Source organism: Macaca fascicularis, chromosome 20, assembly GCF_037993035.2.
Source record: "Macaca fascicularis isolate 582-1 chromosome 20, T2T-MFA8v1.1".
Lineage (NCBI taxonomy): Eukaryota > Metazoa > Chordata > Mammalia > Primates > Cercopithecidae > Macaca > Macaca fascicularis.
The window spans coordinates 2420141-2434402 of record NC_088394.1 but is presented as its reverse complement, the minus strand read 5'-3'; the positions used below and the strand labels follow the sequence as shown (position 1 = coordinate 2434402).

The 14262-nt window shown below is 55.6% G+C and overlaps 1 protein-coding gene across 22 annotated transcripts in view; it reads right to left on the bottom strand.

The window, feature by feature from the left end:
• Positions 1-14262, bottom strand: part of CRAMP1 (cramped chromatin regulator homolog 1) — a 65894-nt gene that overhangs the window by 11388 nt on the left and 40244 nt on the right. For 17 of the 22 annotated variants that reach the window (XM_074028513.1, XM_045382387.2, XM_074028515.1 and 14 more), the window contains 10 exons: positions 13302-13387; positions 12731-12854; positions 11045-11126; positions 9353-10468; positions 6658-6835; positions 4322-4503; positions 4159-4233; positions 1536-1617; positions 517-621; positions 94-272 (listed from right to left, as the gene is read on the bottom strand). In XM_074028513.1, coding sequence (XP_073884614.1) covers positions 94-272; positions 517-621; positions 1536-1617; positions 4159-4233; positions 4322-4503; positions 6658-6835; positions 9353-10468; positions 11045-11126; positions 12731-12854; positions 13302-13387 — 2209 coding nt within the window. Of the gene's footprint in view, positions 1-93; positions 273-516; positions 622-1535; positions 1618-4158; positions 4234-4321; positions 4504-6657; positions 6836-9352; positions 10469-11044; positions 11127-12587; positions 12711-12730; positions 12855-13301; positions 13388-14262 lie in introns of those variants that run through there. The other 5 variants (XM_045382386.2, XM_074028510.1, XM_074028511.1 and 2 more) reach the window with 2 other exon arrangements.

Below are 14262 nucleotides of genomic sequence, written 5' to 3'. Positions count from 1 at the left end.
GAGCTGGAGTCCAGGGTGATCTCAGCCCCATGGCTTTGGTGTCCACACCAGAAGTTGGTGGTAACGCTGAAAAGCCCTTCTAAACATACTCACCCCCACAGCGGGGAGGGCGTCTCCATCCTGGTGAGTTCCAGTGGAGTCCTGCCCCGAGATGGCGCCCGTCACCTCGTCTGAAGACAGTGGAGAGATGCCAGACAAGCCCTCGGTGTCCAAGGCAGGGAGGGGGTTCCCAGAGAGGATGCCGGCACTCGTAGCTGCTAAGTCGATAGCACCTGGCAACAAAAAGGACGCTGCACTTCTCTGCTCTACTGACAACCCATGAGATGTCCCAAGAGGGATCAGGGAACAGCTTCTCCCTCACACCTCATGTCAATGCAAGAGCCAAGGGCTTAGATGTTCTCGGTGAAGGGTAATGAGACATTATGATTTGGAGAAGAAGACATTCAAAAAACCTGGTCACAAAAACATCCCTCAGAGGCTCACTCAGTGGCTGTGGCCATGCAGGTACAGACTTACTGGCCAGGTGACTCGTGGCCTGGGGTGGAAGGACCTTGGGCACGATCGGCCGAGACAGAGCTGCTTTGGTCAGAGAAGACTGGATGGGCCGGAACGAACCTCTCCCTGCGAGGGCGAGGGCAAAAGCAGACATGTCGAGCCCACCCACCGTGCCCTCACAGCAGGATGGGGCCGCAGGGGGCTTCCTTTACCGCCACTGTTGGGGGTGTGGGAGCCGAGCCAAGCTGGAAGCCACGGAACATTCCAAATGTTAATGTGAGGAGTCAGAGGTCACACAGGCCCCCAGCATGACACAAGCTCTGGCACCCACCACTGTGCCTCCCAGGAGCGACTGGAAGGCTGCGGTCACCACTGTCATCCTGTGGAAATGGCTCTTTAAGGGTGACAAGCCCCTGAGCTGAGGTACAGGCCCCGGGGCAGTCAGAGCATCAGATTCTGGACTAAGATGCTGCCACTGCAATTTGGTTTTATCTTGCCAGGCTTTCCACAGTTGAAAACCGACAAGTAGGCAGGAGAAAAAGCAATCGACAGCTGTAAGTGTCTTGCGATAAGTCAGTGAGAGATGTGGAAGTCAACACTGGTAGAAAAGGGAAGCCACAGTATGTGCTTCACTAGAGGTTTCTCCCTGTGTAAGATCTACTGCAAGGAACCAAGGCCCCCACTAAATGTACAGACTGGTGGAAGCATAATCCATACACCCCAAGAACACATCCACTATATAAAACGGCTGACAAGACGTTACGTATACAGAGCAGACAAGAGACGCAACTCGAACCAAGCCTAGCACCTCACACAAGGCCATCTGAGGCCACAGACGAAGGGCACTCTTTGGACTAGCCGCCTCGCCCGCCACCGCAGCCTGCGGCCCAGCACATAGGGCACACTAGGTATTTGTCGGTAGAATGAACAAAGGAATGCCTGAAAATAAGCCATGGAAATAAGCACCCATTGTTTCCAAAGCCAGGGCCCTCATGTGAGGAGGAGGGACAAGCTACCCCAGAAAAGCTCAGGGTCCTTACCAGTTACGGAAGAGTTAGACAGGATGGAGAAGGAACAAACGTTGTGGGACTGGTTTTCCGATGGTCTAGGGAGCAGTGTTCTCTGTGGGAAAATGGTAAACAATCAAGGTGATCAAACTCCCATGCCAAAAAATCACTCCCAGTTACAAAGGAATGTCCCAAATAAGAGGGTGCCCAGCATAGCCAGGTGGGGCTCTTCTTCCAGAGCCGATGACACAGGGTGTCTGGGACCGTCCCAGACAGTTAGGACCTGTGCACCCCAAGCCTCAGTTAGGTTCTCTCTGAAACAAACCCAGGTAATCAAACCTTTCCCAGGGAAAACTGGAGGAATGTCACAGTGATCCACTTTTTTTTTTGAGATGGAGTCTTGCTTTGTCACCCAGGCTAGAGTGCAGTGGTGCAATCTTGGCTCACTGAAATCTCTGCCTCCCAGGTTCAACTGATTCTCCTGCCTCAGCCTCCCAAGTAGCTGGGATTACAGGCACCCACCGCCACGCCCAGCTAATTTGTGTATTTGTAGTAGAGACAGGGTTTCACCATGTTGGCCAGGCTGGTCCTGAACTCCTGACCTCAGGTGGTCCACCTGCCTCAGCCTCCCAAAGTGCTGGGATTACACGTGTGAGCCACCGCACCCGGCCTGATCCACTTTTAATCCAGAACTTTCTTCTGGATTTGACTGGAATGCAACTAGTCATATAAACCTGTTTTTTTTGTTTGTTTGTTTTTTGTTTTTTTTTTTGAGACGGAGTCTCGCTCTGTCGCCCAGGCTGGAATGCAGTGGCCAGATCTCAGCTCACTGCAAGCTCCGCCTCCCGGGTTTACGCCATTCTCCTGCCTCAGCCTCCCGAGTAGCTGGGATTACAGGCGCCCGCCACCTCGCCCGGCTAGTTTTTTGTATTTTTTAGTAGAGACGGGGTTTCACCGGGTTAGCCAGGATGGTCTCGATCTCCTGACCTCGTGATCCGCCCGTCTCGGCCTCCCAAAGTGCTGGGATTACAGGCTTGAGCCACCGCGCCCGGCCCATAAACCTGTTTATAACCACTGGACATGGACTTTTATGAGTGACACTCCCAATTCTGGGCTTCCTCACACATGGGGTAAGGAAAATAAAGTCACTGCTTGTAACACACAGGCACCAAAGGGCATGAAGTGCTCCTTCACAGGGCTTTTGTGTGTGAATAATTAGGCCGAATGTGCTACAGCAGGTTTGAGTGACAAGGACTACCATCTGAGAAACCGTGTTCATCACTGAAACTGCTAGTGATCAAGATAGAACACGAACAGAAAAGCGTCTCTCGACCTACAAGTGTCTGAGGCGCTTTGGCCTCTAGGGGTGCCGCTGCAGTTCCCTGACCCTCTGAAATGCCCCAGGACACTGGCATCGGAGAGACTAGAGAGGAGGTGCTACTAGAGACAGCGGTACGCTGCAGCCTAGTAGCGTGAACTTTCACTCCAAAGGCTACACTTTTCATAGCAGAGATTGATACACTTTTTCCGTAAAGGGCCAGGTGGGAAATATTTTAGGTTTTGGGGCCATACTTAACCATATCCGTGTGGAAAACAGTAGATATTACAGAAATGAATAATCATGGCTGTGTGCCAGTAAAACTTTATTTACAAAAATATGATGTGGCAAAGAACACATATTGTATGATCCCATTTATAGGAAATGCCCAGAACAGACAAATCCATAGAGACAGAAAGTGGATCTGTGGTTGCCAAGGGCTGGCGGGAGAAGCAACGTGAGTTCACAGGTGCCGGGCTTCCGTTCTGGGTGGTGACGTTCTGGGATTAGACCATGGTGATGGTCGTACACCTTGTGACCACTAAGTCACAAGGTTTAAATGGGCAAACATTACAATATGTGAATTCTCCATCTATAAAGCTGCTTTAAACTAAACAAACAACAGTCAGGCTGGAAGTAGCCCCTGGGCCATAGTTTCCAGCCCTGGTCTTAGTCTGAACAAAGAACACCCAAGATTTAGCAGGCATCTTTCTTCCCAAGACCGTCCATGCAATCTCTCATTTGTAAATACACTAATCTCAAGGGAGAAAGAGATTTCTAAGAGTCTAACAAAAGGAAACCTGTGGATTAATCCAAAACAACACACATCCATAAATTTCTAAGGCCATCATTATCTCAGACTTCCTACCTCACTTTCTGTATTTTTATGCTTCAGAATGCCAAGCTCTTCTTCTGAGGTGCCTGAGTCCCTGGCTGTCCCCCAAGCTTGCATACGGCATCCTCAGGGACTCCGGGGAGCTCATGAGAGGCCTGGGCTCCGGCGGACCCACATGCCCTGGCAACTGCTCCACCGACTAAATGTTTATAAACAGGTGCTGAGAGTCCATGAATACATCCCAATCTGCACATTCTTTGGACCTGAATCCCTATAACTGTCTTTTCTGCAAGTGGATTTCTCTGTTATTGAAAGATTACCTTTACTTCTGGGTACCATTAAGTTCACTGTTATTACTTGCATTTTTACTCTACTCACAAGAGGGAAGGAAGGGGCAGGGATTTCCCCATTTTACACCATGAAAACGCGAGAAAAGGAAGAAGCCCTGTGTCCCGGTTGGCCCGGCCACGAGGTCACATGTTCAGACTTGACAAGACCCTGACCTGGACCACCAGTGGCTTCCGCAGGTGCCGGTTCCGCAGCTTCCGGGGCTTTGGCAGGAAGAAATCCGACTGCATCTGTAAGGGAGCAGCGTCCGGCACCTGAAGGTGCGCTCTCCACACCACGGGGACGCTCGCACATGGGCGGCCCGCCCCACACACTCACGCTGATAGAGCTCAGATGCTGGCGGAAAGTCAGCTCCGCTTCTTTACTGGGAGAGAAGAGCTTCCCATGTCGGCTGTTGGGTGGCAAGGTTGTCGGGACAGCAAAAAGGCCGCCATCTGAGTCATTGCTTCCCGTGCCGGAGGGACCAGGCACCAAGAGGGGCCTTGGAGGGTTTCTCAAACCTGGCAGTGGAGAGGAGAGAATCAATGTGACAGCATTCACCTAGCAACAGGTCCAGGGTCGCAGAATTCTGTTGGTAAGAAAGTCAGAAAGGCATTCTCTCGGCAACCCGTTCGGTTGTCTTGAAAGGAGAGACCTCTATCTCAGTCCCATATAAAGACTGATTTTCTATCCTTCTCGCTGAAATTCTTGTTTCCATTTTGAGCAGACCACTGGTCTCCTGGATAGGACAAAAGCACTTCACCATTTCGCTCAGTGCTCAGGAGTAAAGGCAGATAAGACACCAAAGATGTTCGAGGGCTAGAAGAGCCTTCAGGGTCTCTAGTCAGTCAACTTGCTCGGTGAAGGGCCAGATAACCAATGTGCACTCTGTAGATCATATTGTCTCTGGGGCAACTCAGCCGTGCACTGTAGCACAATAGCAACTACAGACAACCTGTGAACAAATGAGTATGGCTGTGTGCCAATACAACTTTATTTATAAACAGCAAGCAGTGGGCTGGATCTGGGCTGCAGGCCTATAGCTGGCTGCTCCCTGGTCTAAATCTCGAGTGTTTAGAAAACAGACCCACAGGTAAAAGAACAGGAAATATGAGCGAGTTAGTCTTGTGGGACCCTGCTACATGTCTTCATCATTGTCAGGGCTGCTGTAAACCACCCTGAGAATTCACGGTAGGCCAGCCTGGCCAACATAGCAAAACCCTGTCTCTCCTAAAAACAGAAATCAGCCAAGCGTGGTGGCACATGCCTGTAATCCCAACTACTCGGGTGGCTGAGGCAGGAGCATCACATGAACTCAGAACATGGAACCTGCAGTGAGCTGAGATCATACCACTGCACTCCAGCCTGGGCGATGGAGCAAGACTCCATCTCAAAAAAAATAAAATTCAAGGGACTGGCCCCCTCTCACAGGACCCCTCACCTGGCCCCCTCTGTCACCCAGGCTGGAATACAGCGGCACAATCACGGCTCAGTGCGGCCTTGAACTCCTGGGTTCAAGTGATCCTCCCACCTCAGCCTCCCAAATAGCTGGGACCACAGGTATGAGCCACAACGTTCAACTACTTTTTTTATCTTCATATTTTGTAGAGATGAGGTCTTGCTATGTTGCCCAGCCTAGCTTCAAGTGATCCTCTTGCCTTGGTCTCCCAAGGTGCTGGGATTATAGGCATGAGTCACTGTTCTGGGCTTTATTTTACCTTTAAAACTCACCTTTTTTTTTTTTTTTTTTTTTTTTTTTGAGATGAAGTCTCGCTCTGTAGCCTGAGCTGGAGTGCACTGGCTCTATTTTGGTTTATTGCAACCCCCACCTTCCGGGTTCAAGTGATTCTCCTGCCTCAGCCTCCTGAGTAGCTGATTTTTTGTATTTTCACTAGAGACGGGGTTTCACCATGTTGGCCAGGCTGGTCTGGAACTCCTGACTTCAGATGATCCACCTGCCTCGGCCTCCCAAAGTGCTGGGATTACAGGTGTGAGCCACTATGCCCAGTCTAAAACTCACCATTTTCAAACTTAAAAATTTACCACCCTAACCATGATAATCTGCTTTATTATAAAAATACTATGGGTTGAAAGGGAGTGAAACTGATGCCTCAGGAAACTGGTCGTGCTTGTCTTGGAGTTTTATGTACCAGGAACACAATTTATGATCCCTGAATTTAAATTATTTCCTATATGCAGCTGGCAGAGGGGCACACTGGGGACTGGCAGACTGTTCCATCGTTCTTTCCGGGACTTGTGTTCACCTGTTGGCACCTCCCCTAACTGAAGGATTCTCTATTCTGAGGTTTTACATGTAAAGAAAAACAGAAAAATAACAACCTTCTCAGGGACTTTGAACCAACTCAGCACATTAGTGAGGCTTTTGCTGGCACCATAAAGCAGACCCCAAAGTGACCAGCCTGGCAAAGGCCGGCTTCTTGCCAGCTTCTACACCCCGGGACCCCACAAGTCCTTCGTGACAAGCCCTGGCGTCGCCCTCCCCATGAGGAGGCAGTGATTCTGTATCCTCACCGTGTCAGCTGGACTGTGGCAAGCTGGACAGTGGGGTCAGGCCTAGACACACCTGTGCCCTCAGCTTCGGCACGGCCCCTGAAGCCTGAGAGGATGCCATCAGGGCAGCCCAGGCACAGGGAATGTGGCTGCCACAGCCTCACCTGAGGAGCAGGGTGCCGAGCTGGGCGGGAAGGCCTTGCTGCTGCGGAGGGAAGCCTGGTTCCGAGGGCAGCGGGGGCTGCGAGAGCTGACGGTCACCACCTTCCCCGGGGGCGTCACTGACTGCTCCTCCTGGATGGGCCTCACCGAGGCTGTGGAGACGGCGTTTGCTTCCAGAGCCTGGGGCAGAAATGGGCCAAACAACACCCAAACTCAGCACACAAGAAGCGGCTACTGCGTGCCCTGGAGTAGGAGGCGAGATCGCCATGGAGCTCAGAGAGCACAGTGTCATGGCGGCAAAGGCCAGGGCCAGAGACGCCCAGCCTCGGTGTCCCCAGGGTCGCTCGGCAGCTTGCCAGTGTTAAAAGTCACTGGTCAGGTAAGTAATGAAAACCACTGCCTTCCTCACAAGTACCTTTCCCCGTGCTACGGCGGAGGTGGGAGGGAGGGGACCAGCCCGAAGTGCCAGCATCGGCTGCGCGAACAGGTGCCGGAGGGCAAGTGTTAAGTGTCAAGAACTCAAAGCTATATTAAAAAGTCAGCACGAGACTGCAGCAGCCTCTCTGCTTGTGAGTCAGAGGAAGGAAATACAGGTCAACTTTCTAGAATCAGACACAAGCACAGCTAAAGAGCACTCTGCAGGGATGAAGCCCAACTTTAGGGGGTGTGCAGGTCCACGAAGCCCAACCCCAGGGGATCTGCAGGCCCGTGCCACAGCCCGCAGAGCCTGCTGCCAAGTCCTGGGGTCCCCGCCTGGCTCACCACAGAAATGCCACCACCGCTGAGAAGACTCGGCCAGTACCCCAGCCTCTCGGCTCTCCTCCTCCTCCTCACTCTCCTGAACACCCCACACATTCCACCTGGGGCAACCTCCCTGTGGACTAAAAGCCCTCCACCCCATGCTCTCAGCACAGCCCTGCCCGTCTGCTCACCCAGAGCCTTCAGCCCCTAGTCCCCATACCCCGGCCTCTCCCCAGGACCCCTCCCACCGCATGACCCTTCCTATGCTGCTCCTTCCACCTGCGACAGCAGCTCAGCAGCCTCCAGCATCTCATCTCTGGGGCTTGGGCCTTTTGGGGCGCTTGTCACAGCTCCACCAGGCAAGAGACAGCCCAGGGCCAGGTGCTGCACCTGGCGTTCTGTCCAGTCTGCCAGGCCCACCCAGAGTCAGCCTCCCTAACTAGCTCCCGGGGGATGGGAATGCCTTTCTACGTGGGACTCCTACCTGCTCTGTGTCCCAGAACTGCTGCCTGAACTCTCAGGAGCCTACCCTGGCCCCTTCCCTGGGGCACCCAAACACAGGCGCTACGTCTCTCCTCAGCCCCTCCCATGAGCCCACCAAAAGCCAAACCTGAAAAGCCTTCTAAAGGCACTGTCTTTCTGGTCACCGCTAACCCACCCTGGTGTCCCCCCACCACACTACCCCCGAGCCACTTTCACCTCAGGCTTGGCCTCAGAGGCGCCTGAGGTTCGGGCTCAGTCACCACCTCCCCTGCAAGAACTTTCTTTCCCCCAGCCCCCATGATGCTCCCCAGGCACATGTGCACATTCCTGCCACCTGTTGATGAACCAACTCTCCGGGGCAAGCCCTGCACGGGCTGGCGGGGACCGGAGTGGAAAACCAGCAGGAGGCATGGGGAATGCAGGCAGAAGTGAGCATCACTTAGAAGCTGTAAGGCGGCCTGTGTGGAGCAGCAGGTGTGTGGGGGCTCATGAGGGCCCGAGTCCCAAGTCCCCCCAGCATAGGGACATGTGAGCCTCACACACATTCTGACCATGAAACAGCACTAAGGGGTCCACAGTGACCTGCAGCTCCTGCCCCAGCCCATCCTTTGAGCCCCTCACTCATGTCCGGCAGCTTGCCAGCCCCTAAACAGGCTGTTTCAGCACGGGCCTGCCGTGGACCTTGCCCTCTAGGACCCGGAGATCCTATTGGACTTGGGGGTATGGGGTATGATTACTCCTGGGTGCGCTGTCGGCTCCACCAACTGGCCTCCCTGTGGTAAGGGACCCTTCCTCAGGCTCAGGGACCACCCACACACTGCAGGGACCGTCCTGTCTGGTCCCCAGCTCCACTGTTCTGCTGCGGCACCACATCCCTGCTCTTCTGTGACAGCCTCTGACTTTGCCACATCTGCACAGCAGCTGGGATGGTCGTTCCAGAGCAAGAATGACACCCGTCATTCCCTCAGTGGAAACCTGTTAACAGTGATTAGATAAGCCAGAAGGCTAGCTCGGCTCCAGGCCTCACTCTGTCACCCTCAGTCCTGTGCAAGTTGTCCCATCAGCTGCATGCTTGGGCTTGGCAGACTCCCAGGAACACAAGGAGGCTCACGAGGTACTGCCTGCCTGTTGGCCGTCTTCTCCCACGCCCCACACAGAAAAGAGCACCCAGGCCACTCATCACTGCACTTCTGGAGCCGTGCACGTAAGTGGGGACACTCATCAAGAGCCTGAGGATCCCTCCGCGAGGGAGAGGAACGTGGTCTGTGGAGAGCCTCTGTCTCCCAGATCATCTGGGTCCCGGCCTCTCCCTGTTCCTTGACGTCCTGCGGGCTCCTGGCCCCCTGCCACAGGACCCTGTCTCTCTCATCTGGACCCCACCCATGCTGGCCCTAGCTACCCAGCAGGGAGCACTCCAAGGCTGGGCCTGGCTTCCCTTGGGCCGCCAGAGGGACTGGGCTCCAACCCACTCACCAGCTTGGGGTTGACCTCGGTGGAAATGAGCTTCAGGAGGCAGCTGAGGAGGCGCTGCTTGTGGAGGGTGGTGGGCGGGGAGCCGGGGCGGGGGTCCTGGCGGCCGGGCCCCAGCCAGTCGTACTCTAGCTGCAGCTTGCTGGGCTTGCCCATCATGAGGTAGACTTCGGCCAGCGTGAGGCTTTCGGAGGTCTGCAGGTTCCAGCCCTCCTCACGGAGCTGCTGGGCCAGCCGGCTGGCGGGGACCTCCTTTGGGGGCCTGGCGGCAGGCTGTCCCTGAGGCGGCGGAGGCTCCACGGGGCTCCCCTTCTCCTGGAGCTCCTCTGCGGGTGCATCTGCCAAGTCTTTAGTGCAAACATCCAGCAGGAGCCCGGGGCCGGGCCTTGGGGACGGGCCAGTGGGAGCAAGGTCAGCAGCCTCCTTGCTGACAGGAGCCAGCACCTCAGGGGAGGTCACCCCGCCTGGAGGGGGCTGCTCGCTCCCAGGCCGTGTGTCCGCACAACGGCACTGCTCGGGGACAATGAGGTCCTGACAGGACTTCAGGTAGCGGGGCAAGGGGTCTAGGAGCGAGAGCTCGTCCTCCAGGTCTGGGAGCTGGCCACAGGCACACGGCAAGGCCCCTGGCTCCCGGGTGGGACTGTCCCTGCCTTCTGCAGGGGTCTTCTCAAGACATGGCCCGGTGTCCTGGTGCCTGGGAGGAGGCCTGTCGGGAGCGTCCGGGCTGCTCAAGCTTAGGGCGGCCCCCTCCCCGGGGGCGCTTTCCGGGGAACTCTCTCCAGAGCTCTGTGAGGCATCAGCCACAGGAGGGGGCCGCCCCACACCCTTGCCCTCAGCTCCACCCCGCGGGCATTTCACCTGGCCCCGGGCGGTGCCTTGCCCACTCTGGATGCCCAGGATCTGGGCTGGGGGCAGCACGTGGGCGTCCTTGGCACTCTGCTTGCACCGGCCACCCTCCTGCCAGTGCACTGTGCAGAAGGCCTTGGAGTGCACCACGCGGGCCACGCCCGGCAGCGGCGTCAGTGTGCAGTTCTCGCCTGGGAACAAGTGCAGTGTCACCTTCTCCTGCGTCAGTGCAGAGCATGAGTCCTGCAGCTGCCGCTCCTCGAGTGTCTTCCGCTGAGTGCCTGTCAAGGAAGGCCTACGCTGGCTGGCACTGAGGTCCGGATGCTTACCAGGCACATGGCTGCAGACACGAGCCATGCTCCCCACTGGCATCCCCCACGGTATAAATCATGCCCCCAACCCGGGGCTTTCCTCACACCACTACCCAACAGTGCTGACCTGGGCACTTAGTACCTTCAGGAAATTCACACCTGACATGCACCACGCCTACGTGGGGAGTGGGCAGGGCCGGGAGCCAGCCATGGACATGAAGAAGGCTGGGCTGACCCTTGGTTGTTTTGCTCAACCTGCTGGCAGGAATGCTCCGGCCACACCCTGTGGGCCAGACACAGGCCACTGCCATCGTGGAGGGCTGGCTGTGACTGAGTTCTAGCACTGCAAGGCCACAGAGGGGGCTCCACACCCACGGAATAAGGAGCTCCAGGTTATGGTTCCAGAGGTACACCATGTCACAGCACAGCTGTTCTGCCCATGGGGACCATGACGATGACAGGCACAGGGAGGCGAGGTCCGTCTCCGGCAGCAGAGGCAGTGCAGCCTGGAGGGTTTGCTGCAGCTGGAAAAGGATACAACTCGCACCTCATGGAGCGCCCACTTCTGCTTCAAGAACTCGATGAGGCTGGAGACCTTTCGATGCAGCTCCACGATCATCCTACAGAGACGAAAGACAGGAGGAAGTGAGGCTCGTGGAACAGGAAGGGAACCATCTGAAGAGCCCCGAGGCTGCTTACAGCAAGAGGGCGCCAAGAGACAAAGGACCTCCGGAGGGGCACCCGGGAGCGGGCGTCTGCAGCGCCCTTGGCTCCTGTGGCTAAAAACCAGCCTTTCCAGCTGTGATGGCCAGAGATTCACACGGAACTAAAGGAAACATCTTTGCCAGCAAAAGGTCTCTGCCAGGATGTGGGCGCTGGCGCACAGCCTCTGCCTAGTCTACGAGCTCCTTCTGGCTTCCAGGGCGGGCGGGCGGGCATGGACAGCGTTAATACATTCTGAGGGGAAAGTATTCGAGCGGAAGGAACGAAGTACTGGCATGCTATGATGGGTGAACCTCGAACGCATCACACCCAGTCAAAGAGGCCAGGCCCAGAGGCCTCTGTGTGTGGTTCCATTTCTATGAAATGTCCAGAGTAGGCAAGTCCACTGAGACACAAAGCGGACTGGGAGGTGCCAGCGGCCGTGGGAAGGTGAGCATCGAAGAGTGAGTGCTAAGGTGCACGGGGGCCTCTTCTAGCGTACGAAAATGTTCTGGAGCTGGACAGAGGTGGTGGCCACAGAACACTGTGATTGTGTTAAATCTCACTGAACTGTACACTTAAAAATGGCTAAATTTGCCGGGCATGGTGGCTCACACCTGTAATCCCAACACTTTGGGAGGCCGAGGTGGGTGGATCACCTGAGGTCAGGAGTTCAAGACCAGCCTGGCCAACATGGTGAAACCCGTCTCTACTACAAAAATTAGCCAGGTGTGGTGGCGGGCGCCTGTAATCCCAGCTACTCGGAAGGCTGATGCAGGACAATCACTTGAACCTGGGAGACAGAGGTTGCAGTGAGCTGAGATTGTGCCATTTGCACTCCAGCCTGGACCACAGAGCAAGACTCCATCTCAGAAAAAAAAAAAAAAAGAAGCCCAGGCTGGAGTGCAATGGCGCGATCTCGGCTCACCGCAACCTCTGCCTCCCACGTTCAAGTGGTTCTCCTGCCTCAGCCTCCCGAGTAGCTGGGATTACAGGTGCCCACCACCACGCCCGTCTAATTTTTTTTGTATTTTTAGTAGAGACGGGATTTTACCATCTTGGCCAGGCTGGTCTCAAACTCCTGACCCCGTGATCCACCCGCCTCGGCCTCCCAAAGTGCTGGGATTACAGGTGTGAGCCTCCGCAACCCGGCACCTCAATTTTTTAAAATGTACCATGGAAAAGGGTCCATTTCCACGGTGGCACCTTGTGCATACGCAAGCCACGAGTCTCCAAGAAGCGGATGGGAGAGGAACAGTATAGGCCTTATTGGGGGACGAGAGGAAGGCTCTGCAGTTCCTCTTCTCACCGCGACATCCCCTCCACCATCCCTGCCCAGGTACAGGAGTGCAGCCCAGTGCTCCCTGGACTCCAGTCACCTCCAGACTGCCGTGTCCTTGTGTGATGACAGAGCATGGGGGTGGACCTGCTTCTCCTGGAAGTTCCTTGAGGGAAACACACACACTGCTTCCAGTCCTGCTCAAGCAGTTGGGACCCCTCTGCAGGACAAAGGCCATGGTACCTGAGGCGCGGGTTCTGGGCAAGGCTCTGTACGCGGGCCCAGGCGTGGTTGTTCCGTGGCTGTAGCTCTATAGGGACTTTCAGGGGCAGGCGCACCGGCTTCTGGTCCTCTTCATCACTCAAGCCTGCAATGCAGAGGAACCATGAAAGTTTAGTGTAGGCCAACCTTAAGGTAGAAAACCAAGCGCTTGGCCAGAAAAACCAGTGAAATCAGCTGTGAGCAGATGACCTTGCAAACAAAGGCAAGGACAGTAGAGAAACCCCGGTGAAGAAACTCCAATGTGGCTGCTCAGGGGTTTGCAAAGGCCACAGACTGGTCCAGAGAGGTCATAGGAGACTCGATCCTGACAACCACCGACCACTCTGCTGACTGCTGCCATGGCTCTGAGCTCAACTTGACAGAGTGGACGTTGGGAGCACTTCAAGTTCAAGAGTGGTCCATGTGCAGCCCTGGGATTAAGCAGGGTCAGACACAAAGCAGCTGTGGCAGCGACGCTGTAGCTCAGCCTGCCCGCCACTGAATGGAACGCCACGGGTACCGCCTCTGGTCCTGGGAGTGCCCATCCACCTACCATCCGGATCGCAGAGCTTCTTCAGGGCCCGGCACATGGGCGCTTTGATCCGCAGGTTCCGCCCTTTGTAGCGCACAGTGGTGGCCCTGGGAAAAGAGTTTTGAAGGAACGCTGAGGCCTGTGAGTCAACAGAAGGACGGAAGGGCCAGCACACAGAGAGGCGCTGAGCCAGGCCAGGTGGGGCCTGGCCAAACATCCACCCCAGCCTCTCAAGCCCACGTAGGACAGTGGGAGGACATGGTGACAAACAAATGGTGACTCTGCACATCCTGCTACTCTCCTGACCACACTTCAAACTCCAAGGGACAACTGCTGTGTACAGAAAACGTGCTGTGCCCTCCTGCCTTGGTGACTGGCCTGGCACAAGCTGATGTCCCATTCCTGTAAAAGCCACTGTCCTGGGGTCCCCTCAGACAGCCACCCTTCTCTCCACTGCCCCAGCTCTGTGCAGTCCTCCCACTTTGGGCCCTCAGAGCAGAAGCTCTCAGTCCTCCTCCCCATGACCTCTCAGTCTACCTTTCCGTGACCTCTGAGTCCACCTCCCCGTGACCTCTGTGTGACCTCTGAGTCCATCTCCCCGTGACCTCTGTGTGACCTCTCAGTCCACCTCCCCGTGACTTCTGTGTTATCTCTCAGTCCACCTCCCCGTGACCTGTGTGACCTCAATCCACCTCCCCGTGACCTCTATGTAACCTCAATCCACCACTACATGAACTCTGTGGGACCTCAGTCCACCTCCCCGTGACCTCTGTGACCTCTCAATCCACCTCTCCGTGAACTGTGACCTCAATCTATCTCTAGGTGATCTCTGTGTGACCTCTCAGTCCACCTCCCCATGACCTGTGTGTGAACTCAGTCCACCTCTCTGTGACCTCTATGACCTCTCAGTCCACCTCCCCATGACCTCTGTGGGACCTCAGTCCACCTCTCCACTAACTGTGTGACCTCAATCCACCTCTAG